The sequence below is a fragment of the Saccopteryx leptura genome, chromosome 7 (genome assembly GCF_036850995.1).
Source record: "Saccopteryx leptura isolate mSacLep1 chromosome 7, mSacLep1_pri_phased_curated, whole genome shotgun sequence".
NCBI lineage: Eukaryota > Metazoa > Chordata > Mammalia > Chiroptera > Emballonuridae > Saccopteryx > Saccopteryx leptura.
The window spans coordinates 86,634,587-86,650,004 of record NC_089509.1 but is presented as its reverse complement, the minus strand read 5'-3'; the positions used below and the strand labels follow the sequence as shown (position 1 = coordinate 86,650,004).

Genomic DNA, 15,418 nt, shown 5'->3' with positions numbered 1-15,418 from the left:
CCCTCAGTAACCAACAGCTCTCTGTTCCTCTGGTCAATCAATAACTCCAAGTTGGATATGTGACTAAGTGGCCTGATGAGGCTGGATTTCAGGACCCATGGAATGTTGGGACAATGCGTTCTCCTTTGCTTCTGGAATGTGAGCTGGAAGCCCCTGCCTGCCATCCTGTGACCACAGAGGATGAAGCCTGGGCTGTGGCAGCAGGGAGAAGAGGCGGAAGATCAGGTTTCTTGCTTGAGACTTGTTTGGAGGTTCTAGCAGGGGAGCGCAGCTACTCGTATACCCTTGACCGAAGAACGGTCCTCTCCTCTAGCGGGGAAGGTCGTCCTCTTCAACCGAGCGCGCAGCTTCGGGAGGGATGCACATGGAGCAGTGAAGGAGGAAGGGGACACCCGCCTAGCCAGCCAGATCAGCCGAATCAACCCTGGCGATCAATGGGGTGACAGATGTCACAGCCAGATCGCCCTCACATCCAGGTTTCTTGCTAACACTAATATAATTTGGGGCAATCAAACCTCTATGTTTTAGAAGCAACTTTGTGTCAGATTTCCTTTCCTGTTACTGCAGTCAAAGCATTTTTATTGACACACCACTGAAATCTGCTCTTCTGGCACCAGCCTTGAACTCATTACCTCAATGGTGAAGATCGCTGGCTCCACATCTTGGTAGACAATCTTCACTCGCTTCGCAGCTCTCCTTGCCTGCACCTCGGAGTCCGCGATCACGGCGCAGACCAGCTGGCCCACACAGAATGCCTAAAACACAAGGAAGACCTTTGTGTTCAAGAAGGCCAGGCCCCAGGGCCTCTCCTCTCGCTCACTGTTCTCCTTCCTCCCAGCACAGAGCTGGACACATGTAGTAAATGACCCCTTCACTTGTGTCTTAACCACAGTGCCATGGTTGACAAAGGGTTTGGTAGGATAGTACACTTGTCAGAGTTGACCTGCTGCCCTTCCGCACTGGGGGAGTCCGGGTCTTTTTGCTGCATCGTTGGCAGGGGCCACGAAGAGGTCAAGAGTGATGCTGCCTCCTGGACAGCAGACTCGGGCTCCATCCAGGCCCAGCCTACAGGGCTGCTCGAAGGCCAGCTGGTGCCTATGAGCATGAGCAGAGCCATTCTGAGAGGCAGCTGTGCCTTCACAGATAGGGAGCGCCCGGAGGTACCACCCGTCTCATCCAGAGAGGAAGGAGGGGGAGTGAGTGATGGTGCAGCACTGCCCGTGGGCAGGCCTCTCCCCCAGCCGCGGCGGAGCACAGGCTTCCCGTGAAGAGACCTGAGGCCGTGCTGGCCACCGTGTGACCCCGCACAGAACATTCATCATTTCACCTGTGGTGGGCGAGGCAGCCTAAGGAGTTTACACAGGGAGCAGGGCACAAAGTTTACGGAAAACAAAAAAAGATCAAGGCTCCAAGAAGATAAAACATTCAGGCCTGGAAAAAGTCACCTTGACCATTTTGGTCTCTCTCTCATCTTATCCCATGATCACAATGAAAACTTAATCACTTATTTTTAAAATCTACATTAGACTAGATCTTTTCTACAGGGAGCATATAGTAGTTTTATCATCTGGGAAAAAAAATGGTAGTAGAAGAGTTTAAATCCAGAAAACACACACATGCAAAGTGTTTGTTGGGTATGGGTGGGTGGGGGCGGTAGGGAGATTAATGGCAAAATGTTGGTAATTATTGAATCTCTATTTTTGTGCATGTCTAAAATTTCTACAATGAAAATAATTTAAAAAGGCATAGGTGCCATAGACAAATGTTAAAAAAGAAATTAAACTAACAAAGGCAATCATTTACAGTGGCTCTGTTCTCTGCTCTCCATTGATGACTGGTTTTACCTCTGGCATAGAGACACCGTCCCCAAGAGGCTCATAACCAACAGGCCCACATCTCAAAGTGTGGGAACTACCATGCAGATTGGAATGATCTTGCTTGTTTAGTTAACATTTATGTAAAGGCCACAATTCTCCTTGTCTTCTGCCAATGCCACACCATGATGTCTTGGGGGAGTTTCAACCTTGACTGGAGACTCTCAGTCATCAAACTTTCATCTTTATCAACTAAGTCTGCCAGCAAGAGCTAGAAGTAGCTCTTGTTTCAAATGATGATGCTCTTTTGGGTAAATACAACTGAGAAGACTGAATTCTGCACAAAACCTGCTGAAATGTCTTTGCTGCATTTTCTGATAACTAAAGATATGGTAGCCAAAGTTTTAATCACTTAAAACTTTCAAATAACAACAATGCTAGCATTGTTTCTCTACTCATTTACCCTGCCACATGTGAAGCAGTGTGTGGACTAAACATATGAATCAGACATGGAATCTCAGTAAAAGACTTTTATCAGGTAGGGGGAATATATAAGTCATAAATAAATAAGCTTAATATAAATAGAAAGTTCATTAAAGGTCTACTTTGCCTTCCCCTCTAAACTTAAGCTCTGTGAGAACAAGGACCACACTGGTCTTGTTCAGCTACAATGAGCAGCCACAAGGTCAAAATACCTGTTGACCTTGATCTCAAACTTGAACGAGGAGTCAATTTGCCCAGTGAATAAACAAAGGGAGACTGGACTCAATAGCCCTGCAAAACTCCTGCCCTCCAGACCCGAGGCTGCATGGATTCATTGCCCTTTGTTGACAAACTGCTTTGCAGTTGCCTGGAACAAGGGATCAGCTCTAGTTTCTATCTCTGCCAGAGCAAATACTGAGAGATGTCAGGTTCAGTGACTTCAGAGTTGCACTTTATTGTGTGTGCCACAGAATGGATGTATTTTCCTGCCCCTGCCCCCCAAATGAGAACTAGGGGGCCAAGACAGAGTTGAATCCTAGTAAATGAGATCATAGAATAAACTAAGGGCCACCCCAGAAAGCAGAGAGTGAGGAAAGTACCCAGAAAGTATCCAAAAAGAGTGAATAGCAATTGATCCTGCAAAGTTTCCTGTACAGAAGGGCACCAGGCTCGCAGAGATGGTGAGGGAATGTTGCCTAACATCAGACCAATAATCAAGGCATGTGAACACCAACTGTCCTGGGGTCTCCCATGAACTCCTGTCTCTTTCCTTTTGTAAATATAACTAATAGTCATAACTATACACACACGTACTTATATAAGTGTTTTCTCGAGATTTCATGTATGATCAATCTATTAAAGTGACCAATACATTTGTTTACAAAGGTAACTGATCATTACAGCTCTCTTGATTTTTCAGCTATCACTAACTTCCCACTTAGATGTCAGTGAGCTCTAACATACAAGTTATATATTAACGGTAATGCTTATGTGTCTTGTAAATATTTGATTAATGTGTTCCTGGCTTGTGTTTTTGTCAAAGTGTGGATTATAAGAAAGTGTATATATCTCATATTTGTATATTTCTGAGGGGAAGAGTCATATTTATTTAATGCAGGAGTATTAGAAGTGAAATGCAATTCAACCTTTTTATACCTACCGCCCACTTTTTTATCTCTGTTAGTAGTAAAATTTCTAACCGCCCACAGGTTCCACAGTAATGGTGATTTATAAAGTAGGGAAATAACTTTACTTTATAAAATTTATAAAGCAGAGTTACACAGCAAGTTAAAGCATATAATAATAATTACTTATCAAGTACTTTATGTTGGATTTTCACTAAGTTTGGCAGAATAAATCTTTATAAAACAACTTACTCTAGTTAAATCTATCTTTTTATTTATATGTTGGTTGCTCCACTACCGCCCACCATGAAAGCTGGAACGCCCACTAGTGGGCGGTAGGGACCATGTTGACTACCACTAGTTTAACGTATTTTACACAGTGTTAGTTCCATGCACCAGGGCATACATGAACAATCCAATGTGAAAAATATGCCCGTTAGAAACATGGCAGTGTGAATGGATGAGTAAAGGTGAGTTTAGAAAGGGAGAGAGAACTCCTGGATTAAAGGATAAGAAAAGGCTCCAAGGGGGTGACATCACTTGAACTTGGATTTGAACTTTGGACACACTGACTGGAGCAATGGCAAGAGATTCTCAGAAGAAAGATTAGCAAATAAAAAAGTATCATTATTTTCTTTTCATTTGTTCTTTCATACTTGTTAGCAGCACCCTTTCTTACTGCTAGAGAATATGAAACTATCAAGTATAGTACCTTCTATACAACTAGTCAACTTCTTTACTTACGTGAAAAACAAATATATTTGAATTCATTCATCATTAGAATATAGCTTTTTATAATAAACATTCAAAGAATATTAGAATCATTTATGATGTGCCAGACATGATACTATCTTTAAGAAAATCTTAAGTGCCATTTTGAAGTAAGTTATTATTAAAACAGAAAGCAAAAATGCACTACCTTATCTGACTCCAGAAGTTTCTCAGGGTCGCCCAAAAAAGAGAAGGAGTTTACGCCGTGAAGATGTTCCTCAGTCAAGACGTCCACCACGCCTGGCAGGCTGAGTGCTTCCGAAGGATCGATAGACCTGCATGATAGCACACGAGTCAGGGCCCCTCAGAGCAGCCCACAGCCGAAGACCAAGGAGAACAGGCTTCATTGGAGAATGAGATATAAGAGAGTTAAGACATGTCAAAAACACTCCAACGGTTCAGTGCCAGACAATTGGGGAAACTTTCCTGGGACAATGTAGTTATTAGCTGGAAGGACAAACTGCAATGAATCTTAAAATTTCTATTGCATTTCACTTCTAATCTTCCTTGACTATCACCAATAGCTTACCCTCCTCATACCATTACTGTCCACTAATGGGACTTAGATGTGAAGGCAATCATTAAAATCTACTGGGTAAGAATTTTATCACTTACACAATCTTAGCATGAGCTCTTGAACTTGTTACAAAAGCCAGGAAAAGTTCCCCTTCCATTGCAGGCATGTCGTCACAGTAGATGGCTTCACCTGTAGCATGCTTAATACCAGACAGATGCATGATGGGATGGCCAACTGGGTCTTGAGGAAGCTGCTTTGGGTCTACATTCTGTTTAATCAATAACCAACATATCATTTTTATAATCATATTATACACATCTTCCATAAGACAGTAGATATATGATTACATCTAAACCAGAACACTTTTGAAAATAAAAAGTTATTATTATTAAGAGCAATACCAGGACAATGAGCCTACTTTAATGATTCAATAGAGAAATTGGGATATGTATAGCTATGAAGTTGTTCTTATTTTTCCCCACTTTTTTGTTTTATTTATTTATGTCAGCGGTTCTCAACCTGTGGGTCGCGATCCTGGTGGGGTCGCCTAAAGCCATCGTAAAACACATAATGCATATCAGGTATTTACATTCCGAATCATAACTGTAGCAAAATTACAGTTATGAAGTAGCCACCAAAATTATTTTTTGGTTTGGGGTCACCGCAACATGAGGAACTGTATTGCGGGGTCACGGCATTAGAAAGGTTGAGAACCACTGATTTATGTGTTTGTTTGTTTTGTGACTGAGACAGAGAGAGGAATAGATAGGGATAGACAGAGAGGAAGGGAGAGAGATGAGAAGCATCAATTCTTCGTTGTGGCTCCTTAGTTGTTCATTGATTGCTTTCTCATATGTGCCTTGATGGGGGGTGGGGGTGGGCTACAGCAGACTGAGTGACCCCTTGCTTAAACTGGAGACCTTTGGCTCAAGCTGGTGAGCCTTGCTCAAACCAGATGAGTCCGTGCTCAAGCTGGCGACCTTGGTGTTTCGAACCTGGATCCTCCACGTCCCAGTCTGACGCTCTATCCACTGCGCAACCGCCTGGTCAGGCTCCACTTTTTTGAATATAGACCACAAACATCTCTGATACAAATTCCATTTTTATAAGTAAATGAATATAAATTTTCCTCCCTGGTAACATAAAATCATGTCTTTTTGCTAATGCTCAGGTATTTCTTTGAATTTTACTATCAAAATTATTTTACTGTTTGAATCTAAGCATGGCACATATATTTTGCAGGAGAGCACAAGGACCTCATGACTATGTTTATGGAAAATGTTAAGAGCATGTCATCAGCCAGAGAGCTCTTCTTTTCTATTTTGAGTGAAGAAGTCTAAGAATAAGTGTTAGGCTTAGACACTTCTGATAAAGAATAAAACCAAAGGAAGATACATTTTGAGTGATGATCGACTAATATTACTCTTTCTTAGAGATCCATGAGGTAAAATGTCTTGCTCCTGGTTCTGTAAGTACCTTAAATATGTTTCATTAACCAAAGCAGAAATTAAGGAACACAGTCTCTCCCCCAGTGTTTCAGCTTTCCTGGTTGGTTGGTTATTGGGGGAAGAAGAATTGGAGGAATAAAGAAAGAAGTTAAGAGACATGATGTAAGCCAAACTCAGAGACTGGGGTGAAGGCTGTGGCTGGGAGGGGGCTGGTGACGGGAGTGTGGAGGTGGAAATTCCAGGAAAACTGCCAACCACGCAGCCACTCTCTAAAGGAGGCGGCAGCTCTGGGTCTACCGCTCTGCCCAAGGAGCTGCCCGCTAAGCTGTGCTGGGCAGTCCCATCCACAACTCACGGGGTCAGCCTTGGGTTTGAGTGAGCCAAACTCCTGGGAGCTCTCCCTGGAAGACTTGGGGGTAAAGGGAACACAGGAGGTTGGCTAAGGTGTGGCCTGGAAAAAGCTGTGGAGGGCTCCTCTTCTCACTCGGTCGGTTGCCCCACACTGCAGTGCTCGTGCCGCTCGAGAGCCCTGGATGGGGCAGGGACTTCTTCTTGGAAATGAGCCTCACAGTGCCAGGCCACAGCATACGGCCGGAGAGGAGAGAGAACACATCACCAACAGAACACACACTGCCTAAAGCCTTTCCTGGGGGAAAAGGAGCCAGAGAAGCTGATCTTTTTCCAATGCAGCATCATTTAAGGCATCTGAGGGGGAAGAAACTTAAATAGTTCTGTATTTGATTACCAGAATGTGCAGCTCGAGAAAACCTATGCAGTACATATTGACAATAAATGAGACACTTGATTCCACCTAAAAAGGGCATCTCATTTCAATCATAGCAGCTGATTTTCCAGAGTCAAAGCCTTCCCTGGTCCAACGAAAGCTCTCTGAAGTTCTTCCTTGTTCTACGGAATCAAAGGGAAAGACCCTTGCTGACTAGGATCCCACTGATTAGCTGACGTTTCTTTTCATACAGATGTCTTACTCTCTTTTCCTTTCTGAACATTTGGATTTAACTGCGCAAAAACCGTGAATGGGGAGGGCCATCATGCTTACGATGGGAACTTTATATAAAGACAACTGAGAAGAACACACTTCTCCAATATCCTCTGCTGCTCATGGGACTCCAGAGGCTGGTCCTTGCTCACTCCAACCCGCTTGAGGGATGCCAAAAATAAACCTCTGGTTTGCACTAGTTCAGAGGCCCCCGGGGGGCGCGGGGTGAGGAGGGCAGATGGGGGGCAGGCCTGGCACATGATGCGGGGTGAGGAGGGCAGATGGGGAGCGGGCCTGGCACATGGGCTCCCGGGCGCGGGGTGAGGAGGGCAGATGGGGGTCAGGCCTGGCACACGAGGAGGGAAAAGGAGAGCAGCCTCTGTGGTTTGAAAACATGTTTGTAATTTTTATGGTTATTTGGAAAATGAAAAGAGAATCCTACTGCTTTCATAATACAAATGACAATAAATAAAATATCAGCCAAATTTTGGCTGACAGCTGTATAAAGAAAGTAGAGTCAACTTTAAAATTAACTTGGCATACGACATATAGGATGCTCTGAATTTATTCCTATTTTATGTAAAATCCACTATTTCATAATAAAATACATACTGACTGATAAACATTTATTGTTTTAATGTCCATATTTGTTTCATTTCGATGTAAATTTTAATTTTGTAGTTACTATAATGGAATGCACAAATAAAGACTATGGGCTAAGATTTGGGGGGGAGTTCTTGTTGCTGTTGTCATCCTGACGTCATAAGATAGAAAGCAGAAGATTATCAAGAAAAACAATTGAGAACTTGGTCCAAGCATCATTCAAGAACAGTAGATATTAGGCCATGCAGGGAACAGGGAAAAGGAGAGGAAATGTTACATAGTGGGAGTCAGGCATGAAGAAGGCTTTGCACCAGCCTCTGTGCACAGCAGTTCCACTGACATAACTCACTGCTTCCCCACCACCAAAGGCTCTCAGCAGGTAGGTCTCTTTTCCCTCTCCCCTGGGGAGCTGTGAAGGTGATCAAAAGACAACAGGGAGTAGGAGGGCTCTGTTTGGTGTGGTTTTCATGTTTCAGGTGATGGGTAGGGATCAACTCCCACCGTCAAGTATCCTCCAAGTGCTACACCATGAGGCTGTGTTGAGCTCTCAACTTGAACATTTCAGTGAAAAATCACCTAAATTTCTCTCTCTCTTTTTTTTTTTAATTGTAGGAGGCTTCTTCCTTCCTGAAGCAAAATTCCAGGTAATTCAGAAGCTTAGACACTAAGGAAACACTTCTGTAGCTATCTATAAAGACACTGGGAGTTTTCAGGGATGTAACACTTTTTACTGTAATAAAATACACAGCATTGGGGGGTGGGGGATGCCTTTTGAAACTCACTGTGTGAGCCTTGCCAAATAATGGGGGGGGGGATCCCACAGTATATCTTTGCCCTATTCTATAATCAAATACAAACTTGATTATTTTAGCTGAAGACATAACATGTTATTTTTGGTTGCCAGCTCTGGTAAATATCCTGGTGAAAGAGGTTGTACTTAATAATTGCTTCAGCTTCTTTTGCCACTAAAGAGCTGATGGAAGAAAGAATGCTGTACTGTCAAACAGATGATGTCCTGACCTGTGTCAGAATGCTTTCAAAGCAAATGAACTGACTTGGGGACAAAGTGCTCGTCTGAGGACTGAATGAAGTATTTCCAGCAAGGTGTGTGTGTGTGTGTGTGTGTGTGTGTGTGTGTGTGTGTGAGAGAGAGAGAGAGAGAGAGAGAGAGAGAGAGAGAGAGAGGGAGAGAGAGAGAGAGAGAAACCACAGGAAAAACAAACAAAACTAGCTGTGTGGGAGATACACTGCTTCTAAACCTGGCCTTGCAATCTACTTGTAAGGTTGCTACATTACTATGAGATTATCACTTTTCTTTGAATGATTGGAACACCCATTAATTTGTTGTGGTTCATTTCCAAGGTTTACTCCATTGTCAAGGTTAGGTATTTATAAACCAAAGGTTGCAGCTGCCATATTTTGCAGATCCCTAGGGAAGAGGGCAGCTGTTTTTAACAGTCAAAATAATTCCTTTCAATAGAGTTTGGTGTATTTGAATTTTTGAACATATTAAACCTAAACCCTGAAGGGTATACATGAACTTCAGTGTTCATTACAACATACTGTAAGCTTTTATAATTAAATCCAACAACTCAATCAACATTCTTGACTTAGTAAAACGCTCAAGGTAAAGTTTTTCAATAATACTTTCAAGGAAAAACACATTGAATCTTATCCAGTTTACCAATAGGATGCTTCAGGTGATACTTTTATGCTGTGGCAGAAAATTCCATTTGAAAGTTATCAGGAATTCTCTTCTCCCCGATAGTCAGCCTTCACTATGGAGCTTGAAATCGCTATTAGCGCTAACATTTGCTCCAACTCTAAAACATAACTCACAGAAAAACCAGTTGATGAATGGGGGTGGGGGAGCCAAGTATATTCAATATTATTCAAACAAAATCAATTAGCAGCTCTTTTAAAAAGCATTACTTCATTTCATCAACTTCCAGGGCCTGTGTTTGCTGCTCCTCTGAAAATAAAATCAAAGCAGCCCAAGGCCCTGACACAGGGTGTGACTCGGGTGGTGCTCCGACTTCCACGCTGCCAAGGGTGGCAGCACGTGGCAAGCTAGCCAGCTCATCCTCGTCGACGGGGCAAGGCCACGGGGCTAAACACACAGCCTTCAAGATCAAAACGGACATTGTTTTAAAACTACGACTGGCAGCTTGGTTTTCAGTCGTAATTCTTCATTGATTTTGATATTTTAATTAACACTAAGGAAGGCTGTGCATTCACCAGAAGGGGAACTTGGGCTTAGAAAGCTCGAGAATCCTGCTAGGTCAGTGGGAGTGTCTGAGTGAAGGAGTTACAGACCAGAGTCTTCAAATTAAGGAAAGAAAATGCCACTAACCTGGTACTTAAGTATACTCCAGTGATGTCTAGAATGAAGATCTTCTAAAGCACTCTCATACTTGTCTGCAAGGCTGGGAAAGCGAACAGGGTCCTAAAAACAGTAAAATCGTTATAGATATTTAACATGTGCCCAGGTGGTCCTGGAAGGGAGGCTAGCTAGTATGGATCCTAACAAACAACTCTAATCTGAAGTCTAACATTTATTGAAGACTCCCTGGCCTCCAGGACACATGCCCTGGGAGGTCCACACTTCATGAAGAGCCAAGTGAAGAGCGTACATCACTGACTTCCAACATCTCTATGTTTCCTCATGATTCTCTCATGTTAAGTTCTAAATGCTTTGAGGACTCAGAAAAACCAATAAGACAGGAAGATAGAAGCTAAATAAATAAAATGGAAAGGAATAGAATGCTTAAGCCAAGAAAAACTCAGAGCCAAAGTACACCATTGCAAATGTGCATAGAACCCTGCTCTCACCACCTGGCAACTTAAGAGACAGGAAAACACAGAAGCTGCATCCCAGCCGCAGCCCCGCAGGAGGAAGCATTCTGGGGTCTCAGGAAGAACACTTCTTAGAACAAAGGGCAATGGGTCATTTGGGTTTTTATCCAATGCTTTAAACAATATACCTAATGGTTATCTTTTACATTAGAACAGCGGTTCTCAACCTGTGGGTCGTGACCCCCACTAGGGTCGCGACCCACAGGTTGAGAACCGCTGCATTAGAATTTCTTAATAAAAAATTAAAGCCAACAAAGGCTATTATTTTTAATAGTAGAGGGATACTGAATAGAAGAAGTTGATTGAAAGTATAAGGCTACCAGGCAGAAGCTTTGAATTAGACCACTTAATTTACCCCCAAAAAACTATATTAGTTTGCAATTAATTGGAGGAATCTACAATGGACTTTATTTTTTTTTCTCTTGTGATTACCTGGTGATACTATGGCATTTATATATGATTTTAAGCTTTTAGTCTCAAAAATTTGATATAACTGTTTTTGTTCTTAGTTGTTCCCATGTATAATGGGAAGATACACTCAGAAGCAATGATAAGAGAAAATTGTGTGCCCCTTATTAAAAGTGATCATACTAATTTCTATACCACATAAAGAATGCTCTTGGCTTCCAGTCCAGGCTTCCAATTGATGGTAGCATGGGATTGATGAGGCCAATACAGTTCAAGTTCCCTTTGGGTCCAGCAAATTTATTCAGAGAAATCTTTTAGTTTTGTGTCCTCCCTAGCCAACAATCCTGTAACTATCAATAATAGTTTGTCAAAAGGGAGACCAGGCCAAAAAATTCTTGGATGATTGCTACTGTTATTGAGACTAGTACTGGGTCGTCTTCATCATGTTCCTCTAAAGCCCTGGGGATCACAGTAAGAAAGCCCTGGGAATCTCAGTAAGAAGCTCATTTCCTATGATGGCCTGTTTCACAGTAACCTTGTAAAAGTGCTGCCACCATTCATCTCACAGGTAAGAAAAATGACGCTGAACCCGGAAGACGTGCTTCCCTGAGGGGAAATAGATTTACATCATTAACAAGGTTTCTGCACACCACCGAGACAAACATAGATCAGAAACAAATTACCTGAGTGGTGTTAAAATCCTGCACAAGTCTGTGCTCTACTTGCAATTCTTCCCTAAAACTTACGAGCTGTCCACAGACAGCCTGGAGGCTTCCCAGCAAGCCCAGGTGTTTCTAACCGGGTTGTCTTGTCTGTGCTACAGCTTTTGGCAGGGAGTTGCTGCCTCCACTCTGGGTATCACCATGGTCTCTAATACCAGGGAAGCTAACACAAGGATGGTCAGTTCCACTTACCATCCTCTTTAAAATCTGCGAAACTTCCAGGTAGAACTTGAAGAGGAAGCTGATGATGAGAGTCCTCTTGAACTCCACCTTCCCACCCGGAGCTGAGGCTGGGAGGGAGACTTCGTCAAGAACCAGCCTGCAAGCTGCATCCAGCATCTCCTCATTCCAGGGCCTGTGAGAGTAAGAAAGGAAGACTCCTTGCCTGACAGGACTCATCACCTCCAGGCTCAGCTAGTGTGTAAGACAAAGAGCTACAACTTAACCCAAGAAATACGAGCACAAGCTTCAAAGTCGGGCAACCCACGTTGAAACCACAGTCCACCACCCTCATGGCGTCTGGAGCAGGCCCACCTCTTCGTCATCCAAAAGAGGGAAATAATAGTGGAGCTCACCACGTGAAATGGTCATGAGAAAGAAATGACAACCTAAGTTAAGCCCAAGGGCGACAGACCCCTATCTCACTAGAATGTTTACTGCAAGACAGGTTTTTGTTCTAAGCACCTTATATATATTCATTCATTTAAACCTCTCAACTGTCCTATGTGGTGGGGATGATTGTCCCCTTCCCACAGAGAAGGAAACTGAGCTATTTTAATATTAAGTAAGCTGACTGAGATCACATAATTAATAGGGGTTGAACTGAGATTTGAACCCAGGCCTTTTGGCTTACTCATGGTTATGTTTTTAACTATTACTCTCTACTACTCAGGTAATGGTAATTGATACTCAGTAAGTATTCGAGAAATATTGGCTATTAGTATTGCCTAAAGATATAAAAAGTCAGGTAAGCAAATGCATTTAGCAATTTATAATAAAACAAACTCCCAGCTTGACCAGGCAGTGGCACAGTGGATAGAGCATTGTACTGGGATGTGGAGGACCCAGGTTCGAGACCCCGAGGTTGCCAGCTTGAGCACGGGCTCATCTGGCTTGAGAAAAAAGCTCACCAGCTTGGACCCAAGGACGCTGGCTCAAGCAAGGGGTTACTCAGTTTTCTGAAGGCCCATAGTCAAGGCACATATGAGAAAGCAATCAATGAACAACTAAGGTGTCGCAATGAAAAACTGATGATTGATGCTTTTCATCTGTCTTCGTTCCTGTCTGTCTGTCCCTATCTATCCCTCTCTCTGACTCTCTCTCTGTCCCTGTAAAAAAAAAAAAACAAATAAAAAACTCCCACATTCTGTTTTTCATCATGGTAAATTATTCTCGCAATAAAGAATGCAAATGCACTCATTTTGCTTAATGCATCTATGTGCTATTGGGATATGGGCTCTCTCTCTCTCTCTCTCTCTCTCTCTCTCTCTCTCTCTCACACACACACACACACACACACACACAACACACACGCACATACAATTCCCACTTCAGATTTCGCTAAAATCAAGACCTGTGGAAATAATTATGAAGTCCTGTTGGAATTCCACGGCATTAAATAAAAAGGTAGTAAGCATTGTCTAGTAACTGCATGTCACCAAAAAAGAGCTGCCCTATAACTTGGAGTCTACGGACATGATGTCATACCTTCCGATGAGTTTCTGGCAGGAATTCTTTGCACAGATGGTGGTTGGACCAACACCTCCATACGAGATGGATAACTCTCTAATGATGCCATCCCCTTCTCCGAAAAGGACTCTCATTCCTGAATTGACTATTGCAAGCGCATTCTGTTGCCGCTGGGCTTGGCGGAAAGCTGACACAAACTCCCACTGAAAGCAAAAGGTAAGTGGCACATGTAGAAACACACCGAGCTTCTAGACAGCTTAGGTTGCCTCATACATCCTTGTCACACTCTGTTATGAGTTGAATTGTGTCCTCCCAAAGCTGATGCATTTAAGTCCTAACTTCCAGTACCTTAGAATGTGACTGTATTTGGAGACAGGGTCTTTAAAGAGGCAATTAGGTTAAAATGAGGTAATTATGGTGAACACCTGACATGGTGGTGCCCTCATAAGAAAAGAAAATTTGAACACTATATAAACAAAGGAAAGACCATGGGAAGACACAGGAAGAAGATGGTCATCTACAAGCCAAAGAGGGAGGCCTTGGAAGACACCAGCTCAGCTGAACCTTGACACCAGATTTCTAACCTCCGGAACTGTGAGGAAATGCATGTCTGCTGTAAGCCACCCAGCCTGTGGTACTGTGTTATGGTGGCCTGAGCAGACTAGCACATCTGCCAACTCAGGCTTGGTTATTCCTTTTCTTTTTTAAATTACTTTTGTTATTTATTTATTTATATATTTACTTATTTATTTTATTCAGTGAGAGGAGGGAAGGCAGAGAGACAGACTCCCACATGTTCCCCAACCAGAATCCACCCAGCAAGCCCACTAGGGGGTGATGCTCTGCCTATCTAAGGCGTTGCTTCGTTGCTCAGCAACTGAACTCTTCTTAGCGACTGAGGTGGAGGCCATGGAGCCATCTTCAGCACCTGAAGCCAGCTTGCTCCAATGGAGCCATGGCTGCAGGAGAGGAAGAGAGAGAGAGAGAAGCAAGAGGGGGAAGGGTGGAGAAGCAGATAGGCACTCCTCCTGTACACCCTGACCCAGGACATCCACACACCATGCTGATGCTCTACGACTGAGCCAACTGGCCAGGGCCAATTATTCCCTTTTTATAGATGAGGATTCAAAGCTCAGGATGAGTCAGCAATTAGTTCCAGGTCACAGTAGATTTGGAAACAAGGATTCAATCTTGAGGCTAACTCCAAAGACATTTTTTTCCATTATGTTCTATGACAAATGTATTTTTTTTTTTAGCTTCTTTCAAACCCCAAGGTTTAGGTAGAGCTATATTTTCAAGTCTTATTTAGGAAAAAGCCTCATAGCACAAAGATTTTTTTAGTAAGCAAGTAACTTTAAGGGAGAGAGGGAGGGAGGAAGAGAGAGATGGGGCAATGAGAAAGGTCTCCTGATTCCAGGAATAATAGAAGATTGCATAGCACAAATAAAAATGACAGTAATTACTGTAGATTTTTAGCAACCTCAGCATAACAATTTTATTTTATTTTTCATTAAGTCAAGAACTTTTATCTTTTCACTTAAAAGAAGCACTTCACAGCTTCTCTTTAGCATATCCAAATTGCCAGCATCCCTACTCTTGGGCTTTGGGGCCATTATTAAGTAAAATCAGGGTTACGTGAGCACAGGCACTGTGATAGGGCAGCACTCGATCTGATCATCTAGACAGCTACTAAGTGACTAACAGGCAGGTAGTGTACACAGTGTAGATACACTGGACAAAGGGGTAATTCACGTCCTGAGCGGGATGCAGTGAGTTGGCACAAGATTTCATTATACTACTCAGAACAACATGCAACTTACAATTTATGATTATTTCTGGAATCTTCCATTTAATATATTTGGACCACAGTTGACCACGGATCACTAAAAATGTGGAAGTGAAACCGCAGGTAAGGGGGACTACAGATTCACAAATCCTCATAGCTCTCCAGTAAACACCACACGCCTTTTCTTCACCAACTACGTG

The 15,418-nt window shown here is 42.9% G+C and overlaps 1 protein-coding gene across 1 annotated transcript in view; it reads right to left on the bottom strand.

The window, feature by feature from the left end:
- The window catches only part of AOX1 (aldehyde oxidase 1), a 76,313-nt gene that overhangs the window by 36,437 nt on the left and 24,458 nt on the right, over positions 1-15,418 (bottom strand). Inside the window, exons 14-19 of the mRNA XM_066346207.1 lie at positions 13,451-13,635; positions 11,936-12,098; positions 10,111-10,203; positions 4,808-4,977; positions 4,341-4,467; positions 633-755 (exon numbers count right to left, since the gene is read on the bottom strand). Coding sequence (XP_066202304.1) covers positions 633-755; positions 4,341-4,467; positions 4,808-4,977; positions 10,111-10,203; positions 11,936-12,098; positions 13,451-13,635 — 861 coding nt within the window. The remainder of the gene's footprint in view (positions 1-632; positions 756-4,340; positions 4,468-4,807; positions 4,978-10,110; positions 10,204-11,935; positions 12,099-13,450; positions 13,636-15,418) is intronic.